Here is a 26000-nt window from a genome sequence, read left to right as displayed (position 1 = left end):
TAGCTTTGAACTGCCTCAGGAAGTATATTCTGACTGTTCTTGTGACCCTTGGACCCCTTTATTGAAATATCGCATGTCAAGCTGGAAAAAACCAAATGCTAAAATCCATCTAGAAATCCACATCTCCTGGCAGGCAAAAGCATGAAACTGGGATACTTTCAGAACTTGTGAAGGAAGCTTGTCTCTGACAGTATCTTCAGTTACAGAGTCTAAAGGTCATAGCTAGGAAGTAGTTGGCTGTTTGGCACAGCGAATACAAAGTCTGCCTTGGTGGAACTGTTGGTTCAGGCTGGTAGTGTCTGTAAAGCATCTGACTTGCAGGACACTTCACTTCTGAAAAGAAGCACTTTGTTCAAGCTCCTGACACCAGGGTTGTCACTGTATAGTGGTTATGTTTAAAGTAGTGGGCCCTGTGTTTGGAAAAACCTTTTCTGCTGCTCAGAAGAGCGTTGATGGATATGAAAGCTCTTCCTAGTTTGACTAAGCTGATGGTAAGTACACAGGTAGGTTACAAGAGTTGAAAGCACTGGGAGTTCAGTCCCTTTGCCTTTGAAGCCAGCAGGAGTTTTGACATCAGCTTCAGCAGGAGCTGTTTTGTCCTCAGCTGGGCAACAGCCTGAAGTTACAGCAAGTGCTTTGCATGGTATTATAAAGGAGCTGGATTTCTAATAGTGTCTCCTCTGCAAGATCTGATCTATTCCCATTTGTTCCCCCTGTCAGATGCTGCTTCAGAAATCAGTAGTTCACTGTCCACTCTCTCATGGCTTAAGGCAACTGCTGATCAAAGCGCAGGTTTTGTTATTTGTGTGCCCTAATAAACATCTTAAGGCAGATGCTGAACTCTGTAAGAAGAGGGAGGAGCCAGTTGGCAGTGAAAGGTCATGCTGGGATAGAATCAGTGATGCTTCCTTCATATCCTCAATAAGCCAAGTGATTGAAATGGTGGCTTTGAGGAAACACAAGATTTTGGCTCACAGGAGCTGTGGAGTTTGCAGCATGGCTGCTACACTATTGCTCCAGCACTGCTCACTTACTCAGCACAAATGAACCACAGGATCAGAGTGAAAGGGGTCAAAGAAGAGGAAGAAGAAGGAGTGAGTGGGTAATCTGTCAGTGAGAACAGCCTGGGAAGGAGCAAGATGAGATGACAGTTGAGCTGCTGGTCTGCCACATGGTCATCTCCTTCCTGCAGCAGTGCAGTGTGGTCCATAGCTGATGAGTCCTGTGTGTGTAAAGATATGTCAAATTACATGCTCATCATCTGTTGTTACAGAAGATGGGTCTCGTACCTTTCATAAACGTAACAATCTTGTGGTTGAAGTTCAGACATGGGGCCTGAAAGACACATGGAAGAGAGTGAGTTTGTTTTATTAAAGGGTTAAGTTCTATATGCCTAGTGAAGGAGGGCTGAAGAGACTGAGCAAGCCAGCCATACTCAGAAGGGAGAGGAGGAGAGTATTTCATGAAGTGGGGAGGTATCCACAGCGGTCTTCCTGCTCAAGTGAGGCTGAGTGATGGGCATCTCAAATCCCGGGAGGCTCTCTGCAGGAACAGGACAAACACCCTCTGCTGATGGTTGGGATTTGAAGGAGATCAAAAATAGACAGTGTGTGAAGTGTATTAATTAAGGGGGTTTCAGCTGTGACAGGGAATAAGGATGCAATTAAAGGTGCAGATCTTGCTGCACCTTCTTATTTCTAATGCTGGGTAAGTACAGGTGCCTGTCACTCTCGCACACTGATGGATGTGTTGTCCTGATTCTCAGATGAGGTACAAGAACCTCTTCTATGATCTATACCATTGCCTAGCACCTCATCCAGGGAGATGGACAGGTCATAACATCCTGGGAAATGGAGGATGAAAAAATGATGGGAGACCATGTGGTCTCAGCAGATACAGCAAGTAAGAATTGCTCAGTGAAGTCGATTTTCCCAGCCTGTTTCTAAGCCTCCCCAGTGACAACACCTGCTCCCATGCGATTTCCACTTGGATTTTCTCCAGTGCAGGTGCAAAGAGGCTCACTGTGACTGGCATTCAAGCTGTGTGAGCACATATGGTAAGAGAGCAGCAGTCCCTCAGCAGTACCCTGGGTAAGCCTGGAGGCTGGAACATGACTTGATTATAAACACCAAAACCAAGAGAATTGCACAGTTTACTTCTATTTGCTCAGGGGAGCAAATCCTCTTCACTTCCCTACTGAACTGGTCAGTAAAGGCCACATCGTTGGCTGGTGAGAGACCTGCATAAAAGTGTGATAGCTCTGCTGAACAGAGTCTTCCACTCTGAAGGCTGCTTCTCTGTGGGTACTTGGGTTTATGTCAGTAGCTCAGAAACAAGCCAAAACATGGGCAGGACCAGGGGAAACATGCTGCAAGGCATTGCTGAAAAACATACTGGTATTAAATTTTTCTTAACAGCCTGCAAAAAGAAAAAGTGCTTTTGAATTACATTCATGACTTAGGTGAATAGTGACCAGACTGCTGATTGTGTGGAGGTAGTATATCACATCTTTCAGAGTGCCAAGAACATTTTCCACTGGCTTAATTGAATCCGGAAGTGGAGTTGACTTGCAGACTTGGTGAAACTTCTGTGGATGGTCCCTTCCTTCTTCCTAAGACAAGAAAGAAAAATTTGGTGACAGTACTGTTGGTGCACAAAGAATGTGATTATTCAAGAGCAAAAGCATCTCAGTGAGCTCAGAGAAGAGAGGGATCAAAAGAAGAACTTGCTGCTTTGACTGGGGCCCGGGGTTTAGATCAACCCAAGTACCTGGGACCTGATGTATGAGATGCACTTTGAGGCCCTATGGCTTTTTCCAGATGGGAATAACATACTTAGCTACACAGTATCAGGAGAACTAAATTCATATTTTAAAAGTTGCATCTTTTACTGACTGGCCCATGATGCCTTTTTTAAGATGGGTGCAGATGAATGCTTACATTCAGGGGAAAAGTGGTAAAGGAAAAAACTATGCAGTTTGCATTTAATGTGAATCTGCCACCTCTTAGCAACACTCAAGCAAAAAAGACCCAATAACCAAAATGTTAACAACAAACCTTTTTCAAGTTATACATTCCTGAAATTGCAGAGCTTTTCCTTCACCCATCTTTATGCATGTAGCTGAGTGCTTAATGAATGAAAGTTTCTCTAAGGTATTCCCTAATCATAACCATATTCTGTGAGGACCAGTTACAGCATCATTATCATCTCTTAGTCTTATGAGCATGTTATGTCAGGTTAATAATGGTTGCAGTGGGAAAGTGTGATCCAGCCTCTGAAGCCCAGATCTTGCTAACAGTCCTGTAAATGATTGAAGGCACATGAGTAATCTTACTGAGTTCATTTGCCTCTTAATTTCTAATTACCACCTTGAAAAGCAGATTCAAGCAGTATAAGTAGAAGTTCTGCTTTGTGCTGTTTTTAAGACATGGCAGGAATTCAGATCATCCTCCCTGCAACAGAAATACTGTGCTTGCCACAATTTGTAGCTAAGTACCTTCACTCTAAAAGAAGAATTTCTCTTTTATGGTTTTCACAAATCGTAGCGGTCAACATGGTGGGTGATCTGCTTTCCTCCCCTTCAGAAGAGCTGGTGTTCTGTTCTAGTCCTCTGAAGAGAGTATTTGGGTTGCAGGGAGCTTGGAGGCAGCTGCCCTCAGGAATTCTGTGTGGTACCTTGTAAGCACTGCTGTCCTTGTCACTCTGCCAAGCTGTCTGAGGGGAAGCTCATTAGTGCTGGGTGGGGAGCTCCAAGGAGGGCATGTACCTTACAAGGTGTTAGAAGCCAGAGGTGGCCCAGTTTCCCATATGCCAAGATCAAGGTCCAGGAAAATGGGATTTGAACCATGGTGATGTTAAATGGTGGCATCTGTTTCACTAGAAAAATCAAATTGCCTGAATAAACTAGTCTGTTCTTTAGAAACTGTGCACCAAACATACTAGTATGGACAATCAGACCATTCACAGTGATCTGGTTCCAGACTGATGCTTGCAGGTCTTCAAACTCACAGTTTTACACTGTTGTTTTTTTTTAAGCTGGGTAACTGTTGCCCCACTCTGAGCTGGGACTGCACTTCCTTCTGACATGTGCTGCTTGGGGCATCCAGTGACAACCAGGCACAGTGCCCATAGGCTGCTGCACCTTGCTGGAGTGTGGTCCCTCTGTGTGAAAGCAAATCTCATTCATACCTGGGGATGCTGAACCTCTGGGATGCTTCAGGTCGAAAAGGAGCAGATGGATTCCTCTGATGTTCTAACAAATGCAGACAGCAGCCTGTTTCTCTTGAGTAGCTGAAAATGTTGTGAAAGGCTCTCTTTAATATTGTCTGGGATAAAATATCTTGTCGAGATGTTTTTCCTGTCCCATTCTCTTCCTCATGATTCCTCTTAGTGATCCCCACCATGCTTTTGTGTGTGCTGAAATGTGAGCCCTAATGGAAGTGTCAGGTAGACAGAGAGGAAAGAGGCAACCAAACGTCGGGCTTAGGGGTGAGTCCAGCAGAAAGTAATCTCTCATAATCCCTGGAAAATGTTATTTCAAAGCAAAAAGATGTAAGGAAATCCAACAGCTCTATCCCATGAAATGTAAACCCATCTTCAGCATTAGATGGATATGCAGGGTTTGCTCAGAATGTGAAGGCTCCTTAATGCACTGCAGTTAACACCATAGATATTAATGCTCCTGAATACATCCAAAGGAAAGTTGAGTAGTAATTGTTGTGGGAATCACAACTTCAATCTTTTAAGACTTCTGTTAAATTGATAGTTATGGTCCCATTAACCACACAGAGACATGCACAGAAACCAAACATCAAAGAGCATGCAGAAGTGTTTTTGTTTCTTCTTTAAGTACTGCTACAGCCTCAAAAGTAAGAGGGGAATTGAAAGTAGGGGGAGAGAAAAGAAGATCTTTAAATGGTTTTGAAAAAATAAGCCTTGCTCTAAAATTTCTACTGCCAAATTTCATCACAGACTAATTCCTTGCAGCTGAACTGCAAACCTCTATGAAAATAGGGGTTTACAGTGGAAACACTGACTAACTATAGCTGCACAGTCCCATGAATAATGACGCTCTAATTACGCCTTACCAGGACCTGCTTTCTCTGTAGCTCATGAGCTTTTGCTGGTTTGGGGACCAAGGTCTTTTTTTCTTGACTGTGGTTTGCTTCTCTTTGTTCATATTATGTTGGCACATAGTTTTTAAAAACCTTTTCTCTGAAGGGAGCTGGGCAGACAGCTATGATTAAGTATGAAATGATTGGTTGAGCTGTTTGTCAAAGTTATAAATAGGATACCACACAAACCCAACACTAATCTCGCTGAAAGACAGATACTGGCAACATTTCTTAGTCATCTGTTCCTGACGCTCAGGGGAGAACAGCTACACTTCCATTAAGTTTTCAAACAGAAGTTGCCTAAAATAAATTCCTCTGGTAAAATTTTGGGCATATGCACTATGAACCATGCTGAGATCTAGCAGGGCATTGGAGTTTTAAATGTTCATCCCAGTTTAAACCTGGTCCTCTGGATCACCACTCTGTGGGCGTGAATGGTTTGATGTTTGTGGAAGCTAAGGTCTTTTCATGAAAACAGTTGTGGCAGGACCAGGCTGGTGTCCTCATCTCCTCATATCCCTGGATTAATTTTAAGGACAGAAGAGAAGGTCTCTGTGGATATTTTCAGGTTTTCAGACCAATTTCTGTATTCTGCTTTTGGAAGATCAGATGGAGGCATAAAAAGAGGAGCCATGGTGCAGGTTTCACCTATGTGCTTCTTCAACCAGAAGGGAAAGGCAGCATATTGAATTCCTTCTGCTGCAGATCTCACACACAGCAGCCAAAGGCTTCACCAGACTCCAGCCTGGATGCTGAGACTTGTTCATCCAAGTTCTGCATCAGCTGCATTTGTTTTGTCAAACTGAAAGTCTGCGATTTCGGGTTCCCACAAGATCACCCCATACTTGCCATTTGTTTTCATGGTGCCTCAAATTGTAGGAAAGGGCTCCACAGTTTAGCACTGCTGCTGCTGCCCAAAACTCAGGAGATAAACAAAGCAGAGCAATAGCTGAAGAAGAACACAGAATTTCTGGGGCTGAAAAAAGCTTCAAGTTTCAAAGTGTAAAAGCCCACATCAACCAGAACTTGCCCCTCTAATCCTGCACCTTCCCACATCCCTGCCAACACATACAGTAAAGAGTTTCTGAGGAGGTATAAGTACTCCCAGTTTATGGCACAAGTCAACAACTCTGCATAGGTAAAGTCTTTTAAATTTTTACAAAAATCTAAAAAGGGATGATCTTGAATTTGTAGAGTTCAGACAATTTGTTACATGCATATTTTTAATTTTGATAAGTGTAAACAGATTTATGGAATTTGAGTTTGAGTGTCATTAAACCTAAGTTTTAGATATTTAGGCATAGACATTTTGTTTTTGCAAACTCTCAGAATCAAAATCAGATCCAAAAACTTTGTTTAGTAACTATTTAAAGACAAGGTTTTTTGCAAGGTCAGGAGTCATTTTCATTTTTACCAGCAGACAGAGTGGTTGAGGATTTTTTAGTTTGTTTATTTTCCCTTTTTGCTAGAGAGCAAGACCCTTCTTGGACGTAAACATCCTCCTGCAGGAAGGGAATGAGCCTCCCCCGCACTCGCCAGTGCTCCCAGCAATGTCTGTAGCTGTGCTCAGCAGGAGGAATCAGCCCACAGTCCTCACCTGGGCAAGCTGGAAACCAGGAGTGCAGCCCATCCTGGTGGGCAGCCGTGGCAGCCCCCTTGGCACCATGCCCAGCCTCCTCCTCTGGTGTGGTACATCCTGCTCGTACTGCCAGGGTGGCAGAGAGATAAGAAATAGGGAGGGCTTTGCAGGAGCCCTGGGTTGAGCATGTGGCTGAAATCCAGAAAGATGATTTGCATGGTTTCCACACCAGTGTCTACTGCCTGAGCAGCTTTGATGGGCTTGAAAGGAAAGGTTCTCTAACTGCTGACTTCTCCATTAGAGGTTTTGTTCTTTGCACTGAAATGTTTGGGACCAGCCACAAGCACTCCCCATTCTTGACTAACAGTTTTACAAGCTTGCCGAAGTTGTTTAGTCTCTTTATCCCAATTACCTTTAAGTGCAGTACCACCATTTTCCTTGCAGATCTTCAGCAGAGGAACTGGAAAAGCCTTTGTTCTGTCCAAACCCTTTCTCAAGTTCCTGACATAGATTATATGAATTATTGCCTTAAAACTTTCTTTAAATGGAGAAAAAACCGAAAGCCTTCACCTCTTTAAACTTCTTAGTGCAAACTGCATCTTTAATCCTCAGTGTACTACCCAGATTCCTTTTCCAGTCTGATCCTTCTGGCAGCAAGCTGCCAGGGCATGAGGAAGAGCTGACAGTTTCTCCAGTAGATATTTTTCTGAGAAGCTGGGGAAAAAAGGATTCTGCTTAATGAATTGCTTTGCCTCTTATGTAGCAACATATTTATGTTGTTATGAAGGCTGCAATGAAGCTGCATCTGATAAGAGTGATAGGTTTCCAGTTTGATCTTATTTTAGATTGCAGCAAACTGAGGATAAAAAGACTCTTTGTTCCAAGAAGAAAAAACAGAACCAAACATCTGGTGAGAAGCTGATGTGCTCAGGACAACACTGAAAGAGGTTGATAGTGATGGATTACGACACACAACTTCAATACATCCCCACAAGCGTTATGTGAAGAGACAAGATAATTCCTCCCTTGTCTAAGATTCATTTTAAGAGTTTTCTGTTTTTTCAGAGAAGGGGTGAGGAAAGACTGTAACAGTGAACTCCCTGTGTGTTGCTGTATGATCCTTGCAACTAGTCTAATCTGAACTGAAGGCTTCCTTTAGGATTGATTTATTTGAAGAGTGTTAACTGTAGACCATGTCCTGGCTCCCAGTTGAAGCCTTTCAGAACAGATCACCTCCTTTCCTGGAGCAAACCTGCTCAGGAGCTCCCTCGTGGTGGGTTTGGTGCCCAGAAGGGGATCTGAGGATCATTGCATTTGGTGTGTTCCATCAATTCTTTCAGCTAAAGGTCCCTCATTTCTTGTGGTACATGTGGATTTGGCCCTTGTTCTTTCATTCCTCTCTCAACCACTGAAAAAGATATTTTCTACTGCAAATTATAAAGCATTTCCTACTTTGTCCTTAAACACAGGTTTGGATCACTGCACCCTGTGCTGATTCCTGCTGTGTGTGCACAGCTTGGAGTCAGAGGCTTAGTCAGGCCCATGTAGCTAAGGACAGAACCAGGTCCTGAGAGAAACTGGGGGAGTGGAGTGATGGGAAAGGCTGTTCTGTTTCATTCAGAAAGACGCTCCTAAAATCCAAAGGAGCAGTGCGTGGGTGAAGTGCTTTTGTGCAGAGCTTTTCAGTAAGAATCAAGTCTGTTGTCAGCACTTGTGACATTTTCTCTGTTCCTTTCCTCTGGGCAGTTTGCCACTGTAACATACACAGATGACATTAGGATTTTCAGACTGTCATTTCTGAAGGCACTCTTATCTACTCTGTACTTAGTATTTTTCCAGGACACGGAGGTGGCTCCTTCTCCTCTGTTAATTAACTTTTTTTGCTCATGTTTGCCTGCCTTATAAATTCCTCTGACATCAGGGTCTCGGATTAAACAAATTGATATCACACTTCCAGTGTGTGAGCTTGACACTGAGCTGACAGCCTCGGAGCCTGAAGTATTTTGACACACGAACAGAGCAAACACAGAGGAAATTGCTGTTCAGCCTCCTTCTCACCCTCCCGCCCAGCTGCCTGAGAGCCAAGCTCCTGGCTTGAGTAGCCTGTGTTGGTGGGAAACAGGGCAGTCCCAAAGCCCTCCCACCCATCAGGGGTTTCTGCTCTGAGAATGCCAGTTGTGGCATTTCTCAGAAGTACCTGTATTTATTCACTGTGTCAGGTTTTCAGTGTAATGCAATTACAGAACAGCACTAACCTGGTAGGGAGCCAACTCCATGCAGTAGCCAGATTAAGTTGTCTTATTTGGTTAACAGTATTTTGATAGTTTATTAAATCCTGGTAGGAGTAGAAAGATAAGGAATGGAAAGAACAAATCTTATGGATTATCTGCTCTTGGTTGTTCACTTCTGTTGGTATAATCCTGGTCTGAATGATGAACTGTGGGAACAAGCATTTAATGTTGTACTATTGTTTAATCTTAAACACATGCATTGCTTTAACAGAATAAGCATATTCTCTAGCAATTTTTTCCAGTTTGCTGTTTTTATCACTGATGTGGAACAAAGACCTTGTTTCCTTTATCTGGAACAAAAACATTAGTTCATCTCAGATAACACAAGCTATTTGATCAGCCTTCAGATGGTAAGGCATTATAAAAGCTGCTGACATTGGACAAATTCAAACCTGTGGTGTGCAGCTTGAAAAGCCTTCATGCCCTTGTTATCAGTCCCCCAAGATATCCAGCTACTCCCTCAGCAGTGGCAAAGAGAGATAGGAGTTGACTGTGCTAGAGCCAAATCCCTCTCACCCTACTGAGGCCAGGAGGCAGCAGGGATGTGCGTGGGGTCGTGGCTGTGGATGCAGCAGGTGAGACAGTGCCTGCCTCTTGCCCACAGTCCTTAACATGTGCGAGCTGTGACACTGCTGTGCTGACCTTGGGCAGACTGAGGTTAACCTGGGTCTTGCCACATATCACTGAGGTCCGTGAGTGGTTCCTTCAGGGTCTTGGCGAAGCAGACAGCTTCTCTCTGGCTCTCCCCTCCCTCTTGCTGCACTAGCTCCCAATCTGGCTCATCTGAGATGCCCCCTGAGTCCACGGCAGGGCTGATTCCCAGCTACACCCTGCCACCTCTGCTTTTCATCCTGAGAGTCCTTCTTTGTATGGAAGGGCAGGAAAACCAGGATGTCACATTAGCACAGTTTTCCCTCATGGCCATATTCTGCCCCTGGTTTCTGGGCCAGCCTAAAGCCCTGCCCCACTATGCAGATCCTCACCCTGTGGTGTCACAAAGACCAGGGAGAACACAGTTCAGTGCATTTGGATCACAGTGTAAAGCTTTGCTGTACAATACTTGATATTCAGGCCTGCTATGACTCCCCTGACATTGTATACAAACCAAAGCCAAAAATGATGATACTCTTAATACATAATCAGAAAATAGAAGATAGCGTATTTTGCCAACAGCTGACTGCAAATCAAAGAAACAGTCTGCACAGCTAACATCTGCCTTTGCAATATGGGAAAATAACTGATTTGCTCTGTCTTTACTAGAGCAGTCTGGTCTCTGGTTCAGTTTGATGTTAGCAGCTACTGCGGGACACCAGCTGCGTGCCCGGACACCTTATGTGGCTGTTGTGGGGTGTAGGTGCGTGGAAGCAGCTTGCCAGCTGATGTTTCTTGGTGCATCTAGAATGAAAAGGCCATGAAGAGCTGTTCCTGGGATGGTCAGTCTGGACTGTCCCCTAGACTAAATATTTTTTGGGTATACCTGTTTTCTCTTGGGAGTTGTGTGACTGGGATTCAAGGTAGCACCATGGTACTAGTGCTGGCTGTGCTGTCAGTTACTTATCAGCACATGCTAAATTATGTTTTCTTTAAAGACATATAATTCAAGAGGGATGGGGACAGGAACACCTGAAGCAGGAAAAGCTGGGAGGCATAAGGAAGGGGATTTATTTTCATTGCACTACCTCTTGGCAAGGTATTTTTGACATCTGTACCACCTCCAGGCTCATTTTGTATCAGCTGCAGACACTCTGACATGGTTAAAAAAAGAATAGAAGAAAAAAGAAAACCCATGGTCTAAATCATGCTGGTTTGTCCTGAGTTTCTGCCTGTGATGGGATTTAGGTGTGAAGAGAAAGAGGCCAACAGACCTGCCAGGGGCAGTAGGAGAGGCTGGAGGCTCACTGGCTGCAAGTGGCCAGGATCTGTGTCCTGCTGTCCCTGCCATGCCTGGCAGGGATGTCTCAGCAGTGTGGCACTTCAGCAAGCCTGATTGCCTGAGACATATCCACCCAGAAACACTTGAAAAGGGAGTTTGGGCAGGAGTTGTCCTGGCATGGGAGCTGGGCTGAGGCTAGGAGCATGAGATGAGTTGTTGGAACAGCCTGGAGAGGAAGAGGGAGGAGGGTTACAAATATGAGGGAAGAATTATGATGGATTTATCACAGCCTGAAATAAATTAACCTCTGGAAGGAATGATTTTGTAATAATTTGCATTTAGATACTCTGACACATCCAAATAACCCCAAACCTTCTGCAAACATTGTAATTAATTCAATCTCCAACATCCTGTGAGAGGGATAGAAATAGCACTATTTACATGGTTAAAGGAGCCAAGCACTCTTCTCTCAGTACGGCATTTTACACCTCTGGGACTGTCCTTCCGTCTCATTTTTGTAGCTTACGGAGCCTCATGGTGGGGTGGAATGCAGGAGCAGTGAATAGCTGGAGAGATTTCCTGAACACAGTGAGGTGAGATCCTGCTGCTTCAGTGTGTTTCACCACACAGCCCATGGCAGGCAGGCGCAGGGCTGAGGGGAGCCCACAGGGCAGTGAGTCTGGGAGCACACAGGGGAAGGAGCAGGGAGCTGAGCCCTGTCCCATCAGCTCCTGTTAGTGGTGGCTGCGGGCAAGGCTATTCCCCCTTCAAATACTCTGCCACAAAGTGGCCTGGCTCCATCCCCGAGCGGGAAGTGGTCAAGTGATTTAATATTCAGCATTCTTGAGTGCAGTAATGAATTTGATAGCCAAAATGATCTGCTAACCCAGCCAGCCGAGAGGATATTTGAAGGACAGTCCAAGCCTATAGCCAGGCAGTGTGATATTTTCTTGTCATCAGTCTCCTGCCTATTCCTTTCCACTCCAGGGCAGTTAATCATAAATGAGATATTTGTTTGACGCTATTTTCCTGTGTCCTCTACCCTGTTTCCATTTCCAAGGGACCATGAGGTTGGTGGGTTACATCCCACACCAGCTTTAGCAGCCTTTGCTGAGCTGGCTTTTCTGGGGAGACACAGACTGAACCACACATTGTGACTGTTAAAGGCTTGGGCAAGCTGAAAGGTTTTGGAAGGGAAATTGAGCATCTCAAAGTGCATCTTCTTTTACTTAAAAGTGTATCTTAAATCTGGAGTGCTTAGGGCAGTGTGGAAGCTGGTGTTAACTGAGCCATCAAGTGCACCTTGTGCACCTCTGTGTTCCACTGCCAGGTCTGCCCAGCTGCAAGTCAAGGGCTAGGGGAGAGATGGTTGGTTTTCAATTGCAGACCCATGGGATGGTGTAAATCTCTTTGGGCCTGACATGGAGGTGGCCTGAGTTGCTGGGAGTGTATCTTCAATGAGATTTGATCAGCCCTCTCCTTGCTGCCAATTTGGCTTCTGCCATGTCCACTTGCTTTCTGTAAAGCTCTTCCAGGGTCTAGGAGCATGAGCTCTCCAGCAAGTAGTGAGCAACAGGCCAGCTGCATACAGGGAGAATTTCTGTGACACAGTAGCAGAGAGAGAACATCGTGGAGATTTACTCCTCGTAAAACATCTCTGATTCTCCATCAGTATCTACAGATAGTCTCCTGCCAAGGGAACTCAGAGATATTTATAGTACAGCTTCAGCAATGGTACAATTGTTGGCAAACAAAGGGACTTTGAAATATAAGGAGAACAAAAATATGGTCTGAAGTGAGTTTATTTTGGAGTCAATAGAAGAAGGTTAAATAATAATAGTGAAGTTTCCAGGTGGGTCAGGTAAAAAAGCAAGGAAAGCAAAGCATGTTCACAGTGCTGTAGGACTGTTCTGTGTACACTGAGTTTGAATTACAGAGACAAATAATAAAAAGTTTGCTTCCCACTGAGATAGAGTGTGGTGGTGCTGAGTACCACACAAACACCTGCTGGGTACCTTACAAACACCTGCAGAAAGCAAAGATAAATGCCACTTCAAAAGGGATTGAAACTGCTCTGCATTCAAACAATGAAAGCATTCTATATGCAATTCTCAAAGTTGTGTAAAATTAAGCAATTTTAGCTACAGGTGTGACTTTTCCTTTGCTTTCTGCCCTTTTTTGCCCTATCCCTTTCCCCTCAGTCTCGCTGTGCCAGCTGACTTGAGGCTCTGCTCGCACAAGGGGTTGGACTGGTGCCATCCTGCTCAGATGCTCTGCCTCGCCTGGGGTCGGAGCATGGGGAATTTCTCTGGGCACATCACGTTTTAATTAACACCTCACGCCGCTGCTGCTCCTCAGTGCCCTGCAGGGAGCTCAGACACAGCACAGGGCTCTTCCTGTTCTCTCCTCCTGGGGGCAATCCCCACACTTGCCCCCTTCCTTGGTTTGTAAAGTCTGTGCAGGGAACCCGCCTGACGGGCAGCTTTGATGGATATGTTGGTGTCTCCTGTGCAGGGATGTCCATGTTTGCTCTCCCAGGTTCAGGCAGGTCTCCTGCCCAAATCCCACTGGCAGCAAGCCAGAAAATGAGAGCTCCCCCAGGTTCTCTCTGCTTTGTCTCAGTTTCTCAAACCAGGGTGTTTGTAAAGGGCTGTCTGAGGCTTCGGCTGGGCCTGCTGGCCTGGTGATGGTGCCCAGAGGAGTGGTGGGAGTGCTCATGCCCTTGGGTTGTGTCCATTGCCAGGGCTCTGTGCAGGACCAGGACCTCACCAGCAAAATTCACCAGTGACTGAGGTGGTAAAGGCACTTTTGGGATCCATTTCCTTGCTGATTGTCTTCTCAGAGAGGCACTGTGAAAAGGCCTTGCTGTGTGCTGAGGGCACCGAGGGCCTCATGGAAGGAGGGACATCTCACAGTAAAACTGCTGTCCACAAGATTTCCGTCCTTGCCAGAAATCCTGTGGCAACAGAAATTGGATGGAAAAGAAAGGCTGGACAAGAAGAAAGTTTTTAATTTGCCGTGACAGGAATAAAAGGCTTGTCTTGTCAAAAAATTACAGCTCCCTTTTCCTGCCTGTCTGTCACACGTCAGCAGCCCTCACGCTGTAGAGATAAATGCAGCTTTACAGAAAGGAGCCCAGGGAATGATTGGGAACAATATGGTTTGTGAGGGGAGGAGTGGCTCAGGCAAGCACTGGAACTGAACTTGCTTTTGGTATGGCAGCCATGGAGCCACATGGTCACACACAGAATCCCAGACTATTCTGAGTTGCAAGGGACCCTCAGGGATCATCGAGTCCAACTCTTAAGTCAATGGCCCACACAGGGGATTGAACCCATGACTTTGGCATCATTACAACCAAGTTTTAACTGACTGAGCTGATCTCAGGGTCAATGATGTTTATATTTGACTCCGGGTTTTCATATTGAAGCAAGTTGCTGCTTTTGCTGTTGCTCTGGCAATGTGGTGCTGTGGTACCTGGGGACCTGTGGGGACAAAATGGGTCCCATGGTGGACAGCAGCCCATGGAACACACCACCCTCCGTGACACCCCTCTCAGCTGGGAGCACCACACAAGGCTGGTGATGGGAGTTATTCTCCTACAAAAGCTGGTGAGCAGCAATTCCCATCATGTAGACAGGAAGATTGTTCTGCTGGTGCAGATGCCCACACTAACCTGTTTTCTAAGGGCAGACTCAGCCTAGGCCCTGCAGAGGTTGCTATATGGGCAGTCTGCGAGCAGGGATCCAAGGGCCAGAAAAATGCAAACTCATCCTGAGTGGTTTCTGCCTAAAATATGTAAACTACAGAGCACTCCTGTCAGAATTACTCCTAGGCTGCTTGATGGCATGGCTTTCACAAGGGTAGGACACATGCCGAGTTTCAGAGACCCTTTACTATCCATTTGCTAAGGACTTTACACTGGAAATAGCTAAAGACTTTAATGGGAAACTCTGGAGACTGTGCAAGTTCAGCATTTGAAGCTGCTGAGACATAAGATAAAATATGGTTTTAAAGATATTTAGGCTCAGCTATGACATTAAGACAGCAGTCCTGTAAAAGTGCCAACAAAATCATTGACAATCCCAATCAAATTATATTAAGCATGGTAACTACTTGGTAATTTGTTTATCTGAGTGCATTCTTGGAACAAGGGGATTTTTATTATTTTAACAAAATAAATGTTAGATTTCATTCAACTGAATTATTGTTGCTGGATAAGGAGAAACGTAGGATGTGTTTGCAGGTGGATGTGTCTTTGTAAGGATTTGTAAGAACTTTAGCAATTATTTTTACAATGTTGCTGACTATGCCTATGCCAACTCTTGCTTCACAGTAAAGAAATTGCAGAGGGCATGAGGAGCTCTGGACTGGGAATTTTTCAATTTGACTGCCGAGTCCTCTTGCCTTTTCTGTCCTTCCCTATAGCAAAGGGTATATTCAATCACTGATTGTCATAACAACCTTTTTTGGGGTGGTCTCATCTCTTTCTGGGAGATAAATTTTTCGTTGAAAATTTCAATTTGTGTGGAGGGGAATTGGTCACCCAAATTCCCGGCATTCAGCACATCTCTCTCTTTTGAAAACTTCTCGTTTGTCTCATCTCTCTGGTTATGGAAATAACCAGGATAGATTTGGGAGGGCAGAAAGTACTCTGGATTTGTGGGGGTTTTCCTTGACAAAGCAGTTGCAAAACAGCTGTTGTAATACACGTTAGGTCTAATGGGGACAGCCAGTACATCATTTAATCAGACTTCCATGTCTTCTGGGATTCTAGGAAGAGCTGGATTCTAAGGCAGACTTTGAGCAGGAGACACTTGTATTTCTCTTCTCCTTTCTTCACACATGAATTTTCTCTCCTCCCCTTTTCCTTCCCTCAGAGTCAGCAGTGAGAAAATTTGTGCCTGCATTGACACCAACCATTATGTTAAAGCAGGATAACTCAAATAAGGGAGTAAATCTGACACAAAATCCTTATGCAGATCCAAGTTACCACACAGCTGGAATACTTTTAAGCTGAGATTGTCTGGGGTGAAATCCTTCCTTTTTCAGACCTACCCATTAAACTACATTTTCTCTTATTTTAGGGGAGCACCTGCGAATCTGCCCACAAGGCTATACCTGCTGCACCAGCGAGATGGAGGAGAACTTTGCCAACAAAAGCCGAAGTGAATTTGAAGCCATGGTGAAAGAGGCTGGTCGCTCTGTGCAGGCGACACTCACAGCACAGCACAGGAGCTTTGACAGTAAGTGAAACCTGCTTGGTTCCCCCTGCTCAGGGTCCAGTTATGGTTGGAGCCAGGAGTTCCTGTTTGACACGCTTTTCTCTGCATTTTGCTCAACAGTTTGCATGAAATGTTGGCCTCCAATAGGAATTGTACTCTCGGCAGTGTTTTTGTAAGACCAAGCCATTCTGAGAACTCCATTTCAGAGCAGCCACTGAAGGAGGCTGACAGGCAAAGGTGTACCTTGGCACCAGCACTGCTTTTACAAGCACAGTGTAATCAGGTCTGACCACAGCAGTGTAACATTTGAGGCAGTGATGTAAAACCTGGCACTGTGCCCTGAGCTGTAAGTTGGACAATAAGGTAAAAGTGTCTGGGTAGTCCTCAGTAGGTGGGGAGATTTTAAGGAGACATGGATTTCTCCTGTCATTTCCATGTAGATTGCAAATGGAAAGGAGGTTAGTTCACATTAAGTGCTTATAGCTGTCAGCTTCACACAAACATCAGAAAATGTAGAGCAGGGAAGGTTTTGGAGACTGGTGCATGAGATGCTGGGGACAAACATACTCTTCAAAGTCTAATATCCCTCCTAACATGCTAAGCAAAGCCTAAGGATGGCTCTTTTACTTTTATTCTCCCCTCAAGAATGCATTTTGCAGTGCACAGTAAGCCTCGAGGTCTGAAGGCCACTGGAAATAAATGGTTTGCTGGCAAAATTGAGATGACCTATAATTCAGAAATTGTGTCCATTATCAGATTTTGAAGAAGGTCAGACATTTAGGATCACGGTCCTCCTAACTTTATCAACAGTCATCATATGGAGTTATTGTGAAAAGAATAGGAATTGGGGAAAGAGGCTGTAATAGCCAGAAAGGTGGAACTGGAAATTCAAGCAGTAAATAATAGATCTAAAGAAATAAGCCTGACCTTCAGGGAGCTGATAACCAAGATGAAGTGCTTTTACACTGAATAGAAAGAAAAAGCAGTGCATCTCTGCAAAAGGCATTGTGACTCTGTGGCCAAGGTTGACCAGAGCAAAGGCATTCCTTTATAAGCTCAAAATTAATTGATTTTCACCCGCCTTAAAAGGTGATAATCAGGATTTTCAAAAGAGCCTTACAATGCTTGTTGCTCAGACTGATGTCTGAATGGACCAGACGTAGCTGCTGCTGAGCGCACTCACTGAAATCTGGAATTGAGCCCTTTGCAGGAGTTGGCACCCTCTCCCTCCACTGCCTATTGCAGCACTGGCTGATATACCTGCTCTTTACTTTTGCCACAGACACTCAAAAGAACATAGTTTTACATCTATCGTGTAAGAGAGTGCAAAATTTGATGGAAGATTGAAGGATTATATTGATGAGCAGAAATTTTCTAGTGAAGAACTGGTGTGGTGTGAGCGTGATGTTTTGGTGGGTTAATAATAACAACAGCAGTAAGAATAATGCTAAGCAAACCCAAGCATATGAAAGAGGAATGTTTTGTTGAGTTGCCAATTAGAACTGTAAGGCCATTCTTTTGTTTTTATTCCCCAGCATTTTACAGAAATAGCGCTTTATTTCCGTGGCGCATACCCAAGTTCCTTTTAAGTATCAAACAAGATAAGTGTTCAATAAGCAAAGTATTACTTTAACAGACCATAATGCACAGATCACTGATGTTTTGCAGTGGGAGTAACCTCATTTGAGCCCACAAGGCCAGGAAAATGTCTCTTACTCCCATTATACCATTTTAGTTTGCCTAACTATCCTTGTAATCAGTATAGAGTTTATAATTTATGCAAGACATGATTTAAAAAATCATTATATTGTGTCTCAGTTTCAAACATGACTTTACCTATAAGTATTATTATTTTTCTTCAGTTACTGCATAAATGGTATAAAATTGAGGGAGTTCTGGTGATGGGGCAATGGAATCACCTCAGCTCCTGAAACAATGCCATAGAAACTGCCTTAGCTTCCAGTAACTGTTACTAATCTCACAGTTAACAAGACTTTTTGCAGGGAGTGGTGTTGAAAGGATTTTTTTTAAGGTCAGACTGATGATTTCTGGTGTTGCTGGCACTGGATGCCTGGGTTTGCTGGATTTCCTTAGCAGCAGCTTAGAGTACAGGTTTTGGAGTTGCAGAGGTATCGATGCATAGCTTATCTTCACATTAAGGGTTTTGGTCTTAGGAGAGTGGGGAGAGGCTCCACTGGATGGGAATGTCCAGCCCTTTCTCATAGTATTTGCAGCCTGGAGATCAGATATATTCTCTGCTAGCAGGTGTGGCACATTGAACTTTAGGCCTGGAGCTGTCTTATTTTTGGATTCATCACAGCAAATCTTGCTTCTGTAATCTCACTGCTGATCATGGCAATAGTCTCTGCTTGTAAATTGCCCTGAAGCTCCAGATAGAAAATAGCAAGGCTACAGCAATCTGCCTCTGAAGTAATGCTCTCCATGCTAGTGTTCAGCATTTGGCTTTAGAGGATAATTCATCCTTGTAGGTTGTGGTCTGTAAAGCCCTAAACTGTCAGTGCCTTTGCTCTGAGCTACAGCCTTGTCCCATTGGAAGGAATTACAGTCTGTTTTTTCAGTCTCACTGGCTGTTTTGGGGGCAAACACTTTCTTGCCAAGAGAGGAGTGTCCTTTATCTCATACAAAGTATTTTTAACAAAAATACATGTGTGACATACTGGTGCCATGTGATAAGTGTAGCTATATATTCAAAAATTAGATCTGTGGAATAGGATCCTACAGTCTGAGTGCTCTCCCTGCATAGCAGAGGACACATGTCTTCTGGGATGCCCTTCCTCCAGGATCTACCAGAGCTAAATTTAACAGGCTACAGTATTGCTTAGCTGCTTACTAGTGCATTTGTTGTTTTGCTTTATATTACTGGAGTTAGCAGGATTTGGGGACATCCATTTCAAGCTACACTTGTGGTGATCAGCTTGCTCTTAACCTTTCAACTGTAAAGGTAACGTTTTACTCCACAACTGATTGGTTTTAATTTAAAAATAAAAAAAAAAGAACCAAAAGCAGATACCATGAGTGATGGGACCATATGCTTTTGATAAATCAGTGCTAGGGAGGATGTTGAGGTCAGAGTAGTGGTATTTCATTAGCAGAATTATAGGCACAAACTCTGTTAATTCTGATGTCCCAGGGCGCTTGGGTGTAGTTACCTGGGAGCACAGCCTGTAGCAGGGACCTGCTGGAGGCTGCTAGGGTGGTTTTGTTCAGCATTTATTTGCCTGGAAAATGGTACATATGCCATACTTTAAAAGAAAAATGTGAGTAATAAAATGAAAACAAGATTGGGAGTTGAGGAGAAAGCTGGGAGACAATCTCTGTTCAGACTGGTGCTAAATATTGTTTAAAAAATGCTCCCAACATTAATTGCAGGATGTGTTTCTTTTCAAACTGCTGTTATGCAGTGGATAGGAAATTTTTGGTATCTGTTATTATAAAGTTAAACACTTTGACAAGGAGCTTTGTCCAAGGAATTGTTCAGGACACAGACGTGAGCTGCCTGTGCCCCCTCTGCCAGCTGCAGCTCCAGCCAGAGCAGGTCTTCTGCTTTTGAATTGTGCTGAAAGCAGGTTATAAACGTTGCTCAGGTTTGAGGGAGATCTTGGGAAAATGAGCTTTTTTTTACTTATCACAGAGCTGTATGTCAGTGTTGCACAAAGTCAGAAGACTCCAGTCCTTCCCCATGAAAGTTGTACCTCCATACTCTGGAAAAGAACCCTCTGGATCATGTGGGAAAGGCTGGAGAGGTGATTTGTGATGCCTGGTCAGAGCAGTGACGTTCTGAGCCATTGCATCGTGGGATGGCAGCACGGGCTGGGGCTGCACGGCTGGCAGAGAGGAATGATGCTTGGGGTGGCAGTGAGGGGCTGCAAGCAACAAGGAACAAGGCTGTTTTTCTAATCTGGTGAAAGCTCACTTATTGAGTGTCTAATCCTTGTCTGTCTCTCTCTTTTCTCCCTTTTTCCTCACTTAAATCACTTTTTAATAATACTGCAGTGTTGTGCCAATCTTTCCTTTTGGTGTACTTAGCAAGCGGTCCCTGTGTGACTGCTGACCTTTAGCTGAGAGCCAGGAAATCTGTCCTTTCAGAATTGTTTCATGTTTTCAGGAAATATCAACAAGCTGAACCCAAAACCTTGGCTTTTAGTCCACACTGCACAGTCTAAAAATGATTTGTAACTCTCATAAATTCAGTAATTTTTAAGCTGTGGCAATCAAATGCAGATTAAAAATTATGTGTTTTATAGCTGGCTGCTCATTTGAAAGCTGATGTCATGTAAAAGCTTTCATAATGTCCAGTGTTGGTAGCTGGAAACTGCATATGCTGACACACAGACCCTGGAGATAATTAACAGTATTGGAGAGTTAGTTTGAGACAGTTACATATTTCTTATGAAGATGAGTCATTGTTTTAAATGTTACAAGGTGGGGAACATCCTAGAAGCTGTTACACACTGATGGTTAAAATTTTAGAGATTTCTAAAGGTCCCTTGTTTAAAGTTCAACCAAATGTGTCTTTGTCAGAGGAACCAACTTATTTAATGGCCAGTGCCTAGAGTTGCAACCCCTAGAAGGACTGTTGGAGAGAGAGAGACATATATACTTGTTTACATCCGCATATACTGTGGATGTTTAAGGAAGCTGATCAGGGGTTGTGGAGTAAGGCCAGCAGGCAGAACTCTGATGACTTTAAACCCGAACTACAAAATCCAGATCTGAATCTGAATTTTGCAGGTATTTCCATGATAACATGAATGAAACCCTGCTGACCTGAAATTCTAAGGTATCCAAATGTGGTGGGTGGCCCATGCAACAGGAGATGTGTTCTGAGAGATGTGGACTTCACCGTGCAGCAAATGATTGACACAAGACCAAAGCACTGGTTATCTGGGCCACAGGAGCTGCAGTGCCTGTGTCCCCAGATGTGTTGCCTCTGGTCCACACTTCAGTGTCCTGCTGTCCCTGCTGTTGGCTGTGGGTGTTCTTGGAGGCATGGTTTGGATCTGGTGAGGTGCTGTATAAAAGATGCTGTTCATGTAGAAACAGAAAGAAGAGACTGGATATGCCTCACAGTATGGAAATGCTGCTGTGTTTAGAAATTAATTCCTTTGTTTCAGAGGTTGTAGAAGGGAGCACTTCTGGAGTCAGCAGTGTCACTCCAGCAGTCCCAGCCTGTGCTCCGTGAGCTGGCTGCCTCCTGCTGCCCCTGGCACTGGCACTGACTACTCCCCAGGGCCAAGCATTTGAGTTCAGGCTTCAAATGTATTCCTTTGGATCCAGAAACCCCTAATTAGCCGGGAGTGCTTTTTTTTTTTGTGGTAACTCCCTATGCTGGAGTTCTGCCCCTGAAATTGTGCTGTGTGGCCTCAGTTGGTGGCCTTGGCCATGGGCTCAGCACTGTGGGAGGGCACTGACCTCCAGGGCAACCTGGGACAAGAGTTCCAGCACCCCATGGGGCAGCAGGCTCAGCTGTCCCTCTGGGTACATGGTGGGGACTTTAGGATGACTTCCATGGCTCACCTGATGTTTGCCTTTCCAAACATCAGTCTTGCATTGGCCTCCTGCAGTCTCCTAACTGAACATCTACTATGAAACAGTGCCTGTTCACAGGCGGTTTTTTCCAAATGGCTAAATGGTCCTAGAACACTTCAGTCCCCAGACAAAAAGCGAGTAAAGTCAGGGAGACTGGGGTAGAGGAGGGAATTAAGGGCAGGAAGATGTTTGAGAAAAGCAGGAACCTTTATGATCTTTTTTTCCCAGTGGCATGACAAAGGAACAGGAGGACAAGAAACCTGGGAGTCAATTGCTTTAGCTAATGGAGTGTTCCTCAGCTGCATGGCATTTGTCTGACAGGCCAAGGATGACCTTTCTGGCAAAACCTCACTATTTGAAGCACCATTAATTGTTTTGTGCCCCCTCCTGCACAGAACTTGGGCAGCACCATTCAGAAGAAGCCCATTTATCCCACAGCTTTACCTCTAGGATGCATTATCAAAAGAGAGGCTATAAAAGATGATTCCTTTGGCTCCAGTGGACTTCCTTCTCTTAGGGTTGGTTTGGGGGTAGTATAGACAGAGAGAGAGCCTCCTTAAGCCTGAAATAAAACAACAGGGTCCCAGGTGGATCCAGGACAGAGAAACAAATAAGGCAAGTTCCCTTGGAGACCTTCATAGGAGGAAGGCAGCAGGCCCCCATGCTTACTTCATTTCTTGTTTCTCACAAGGAACCACCTTAACAAAAACCCCATGAGGCAGGATTGATGCTACTTGGGCTGTCACCCCCCCCACAGTCGTGGTCTGAAGAAAGAAGATGCTTTCATGTGTGGTGCTGAGCATCTGGTTTGGTATTTATGGGTTCCTGGAATGGGGTGCGGTGTCTACAGAGACGCATTCCTGTGCTCAGCAAGATTAATTCTGACAGGTAGCTGCCCCAGGGAAGCAAATGCTTAGGCTCACCTGTAACAGCTCCAGCACCTGGAATTTTCTCTCCTCTTACAGCCACTTCTCTTCACATTTAATCTGCAAGGCTCTGTTGTGTGCTGCGGGGTATATTGCAACGTACGTGCAGCACTTTGCTTAACAGATGGCATAGGCACAATAGTCTCTCTTTTTTCTAAGAAAGGAGAACACAACATTGCAGTGACTGCAATGAGAGCACTGCACTGGGGTGCCTCCTGCAAGGCCCTGCACACCCCAAGAGATGATCTGCTGCATCCCTGCAGAAGTCAGAATAGGTAAAAAAGGTACTTTAGGCATCTCAGTTTCAGCAGCTGTCACCATGTTTTGTCACACACTCAAAAAAGCTGCCTCTGAGTGCTCAGAGAACAGTGAAATGTGCATCTGCTTGGGGACATAAAAGAAAGCACCTGCTCTTCTGAGATACGGGATGACACAGGCATATTTTGTAAGAAATTAGTGATGTCCAGATAGTCATTTCAGAAGAAAGCGTTGGGAGAGTTTATTTTAACATTCAGGATACTGCATGAATCTCTCATTTCATGGAGTAAGCAGCTGAGCTGCCCAACTTTTATCACATGCACTGGCTGCTGCCTTCAGTGGCTGCAGAGCCTTATCCCCAGATGGCTGGATGGAGGTCAGAGCAGGGAGTGGGAGAGGAACAGCTGAGTTTTTTCTGCATGGCTCTGCAGAAGAGCCTGTGTCTTGAACCACTTTATGCTCAGCCATCTTCCAGCTGATTTACTGGTTTCCACATGAAGTAGTTTTCACCCTAAAGCTCTCTGATGATCAACGTTTCACCTAAGAGGAAAATGCTGGGATTTCCTGGGCTGTTCTTATTGCAAAGAATTGTAGGCACTCTCAATCAGCTCTTGAGGTGGTAATTTCCCCTCATCTTGGTGTTTGCCAGGAATCCTGTCTCTGTTCCAAGCCAGGTGCTGTGGTAATTTGGGAGCATGAAGGGCTTCAGCAGCAAGGTACTGTCCCTGCTTCCAGATCAGCATACACAGTGAGATGGAAAGTGTATATGTGTATGGCCAAACTTTGCGAACAAAGATTTGGGCAGGGCTCTCCCCAGGTGGGGGTGTGCCCTTCGAGCCTGCGCAGTGAATTGTTTAGGTGAGGCACAGCGTGCTCAGAACTGGCCCCACCGTTTCAGTCCTGAGGTCCATCTGCCACGGCCGAGCGAGCTTGGACAGTGACAGTGAAGTCCTCAGGACTGTCACAGCACCCGGTACTAACTGGGGCTGACCCTGCTGGCAGGGAGGCATTTAGCTGCCCGCTACGGTCTCCACTGAGACTCGAACTCATGACCTTGTGATCAGAGTCAGGAGTGCTCACCATTACACCACGGGACCGCTCAAATTACTGAAATATGTGGCATGTCCTGACATAAGAGCTCGGGTTATTTTGAGTCCTTCAACGTTTTTGTTCTCATTTAGCTGATAGAAGTACTTTTTTCTTTCTCACCAGAAATGCTCGCAGCAAACTGTTGATTCTGTTTTATTAGTTATTGGCATTGAAGTAGCACATCTATGGAGCCAAGAAGCTGCTTCTTACTGTAATGCACTGCAGGGCGTCCTGCCTGTCTGAGCTGGGCCTGTAATCCAAGGACTTTAACAACAAAAATGAACAAAAACCAAAAACCTACTTTGCGGGAGTGGACTGTGGAGGAAAGAGATGAGTGGAAGGTCATACAGTAGGTTTGTGCTAGAGGTGGGAGCAGAGCTTAGGTCTCTTGGCTTCGGATAAAGTGCAGGAGTACCACAAGTCCCTCTAGTTCATAAAACACAGTGGTCCTCTTCTGGTAAGTCACAAAGGACATCATGTCGTTCCATGTCTTTTACAGGTGTTTACCAGCCAAGGTATTTCCATACATCTGTTCTCAGCATCCCCAGCCTAAGAGGGAATAGACACTGGCTCTAAATGCTCCTTGGGTCATTGGTACATGTGGGTTTTTGTATAAGGCCCCTTCCAAAGTGGAATTAATGATCAAAATCACAAGGAAGGTCTGCGAACAACTTGTGCAAATGGGATCAAGGGTGTAAGAGATTTTTGGTATTGTGTAACTTGTGTGATTAGAGGAGTTGGTCTGACTTTTAGAGTGTAGTATGAGTACAGTGGGAGCTTGAAGGTGCCCTGTGCCCATAGAAAATAGGCTGAGAATTGGTCTGTCTACAGGGACATGCAAAGATAATCCCTTTTTATGGTAGAGAGAAGCTGAATACCTTTGCTGATGAACATTTTACCTGTGTATTTACTGTATCTGCTTAAGGATGTTTCACTTCTCTGCTCCCCCTTTCCTATTCTCATTTAAGTTCCTCCTTTCAGATCACACAGCTTCTTGTATTTAAAAGCACTGTTAATATGGTGTGATGTGTGCAGAGCTTTGTTCAGTGCCTCACTACATGTCCAGACAATATTGGGGTATTTTGATTTTATTTCTTGTATTTTCTAAAATAAACCAGGTTAGAGGGAAACAGCCCCACCTCATTTTACCCAGCAGTTCATAGCTACTTCTAAAGAAACTGGGTACTATTAAATCATTCTCATTAAACCTACAGATTTGGCCAAGACACTAATGAGCTGAGTTTGTTTCACTGTAAAGAGAAATAGAAATCAGGAAATCCAGCTGCCATAGGGCCTGATTTTGCAAAACGTGAGTGCAACGTCACATGCTTTGAGATGTCAAACCCAGGGTTAGGATACACAATGAATTTTACTTCAGCTCAAAGTGAAACTACTGAGATCTTGATTAGGAGGATAATAAAATTACTGGGATCTTTAGAAGAGGACATGTAAAAAAGATGGTGTCATTGAGGGCTTTTAAAGATTTCTCTTTGGTAATACTCCTAATCTGGTATCCTAACAGGATCTACCCTTTGCAGGAAGTTGTTCCACATTCCTGCTGACCAAGGGGTGCCATCTGCACACGTTTCACCCCAAGGCCAGCACTACAGCACCCTGTACAAGAGCCCCAGCAGAAAAACAGTGAGGCTGTTCATTAATAGATAAGATAAATAAGGATTCATTTTTTTTCCCTCCAAAGCACCTTTTTATTGATTACCCAGCTTTATTTTTGCATGTAATGCTGGAACTCTTGTTTCCATTTGTCATAGTTGCGTATCCAAGAGGGTTACATACATTTCCACATTGTTGCTATACCTGCTACATATTTCGCAAAGCAGTACAGTCCAAGAGCATGAATTCAGTGAAACTCAGTGGCTTGGAGATGCTGATTAAGGGAGAGGGTCAAATATATAAAGTAACATATATATATATGTATGTGTGTACGTAGATAGGTGTGAGTATTTCAGTTCAGAATAGGTGTGAGTAATTTGGTTGCAGAAATGGGGCAAGCCCCAGTTTCAGGAATTGCTGTGTTCTTTATGGATGTTGCTGGGATTGAGTATTACAGTATATTTCCATGTCAGGAGGTGACAAG

The 26000-nt window shown here is 44.5% G+C and overlaps 1 protein-coding gene across 2 annotated transcripts in view; it reads left to right on the top strand.

The window, feature by feature from the left end:
- The window catches only part of GPC1 (glypican 1), a 200723-nt gene that overhangs the window by 82590 nt on the left and 92133 nt on the right, over nt 1-26000 (top strand). For both annotated transcript variants that reach the window (XM_071566418.1, XM_071566419.1), the window contains exon 2: nt 15945-16103. In XM_071566418.1, coding sequence (XP_071422519.1) covers nt 15945-16103 — 159 coding nt within the window. The remainder of the gene's footprint in view (nt 1-15944; nt 16104-26000) is intronic.

The sequence above is a fragment of the Pithys albifrons genome, chromosome 11 (assembly GCF_047495875.1).
Source record: "Pithys albifrons albifrons isolate INPA30051 chromosome 11, PitAlb_v1, whole genome shotgun sequence".
NCBI lineage: Eukaryota > Metazoa > Chordata > Aves > Passeriformes > Thamnophilidae > Pithys > Pithys albifrons.
Note: the sequence above shows the minus strand (reverse complement) of the source record. Positions and strands in the feature narration are given on the sequence as shown.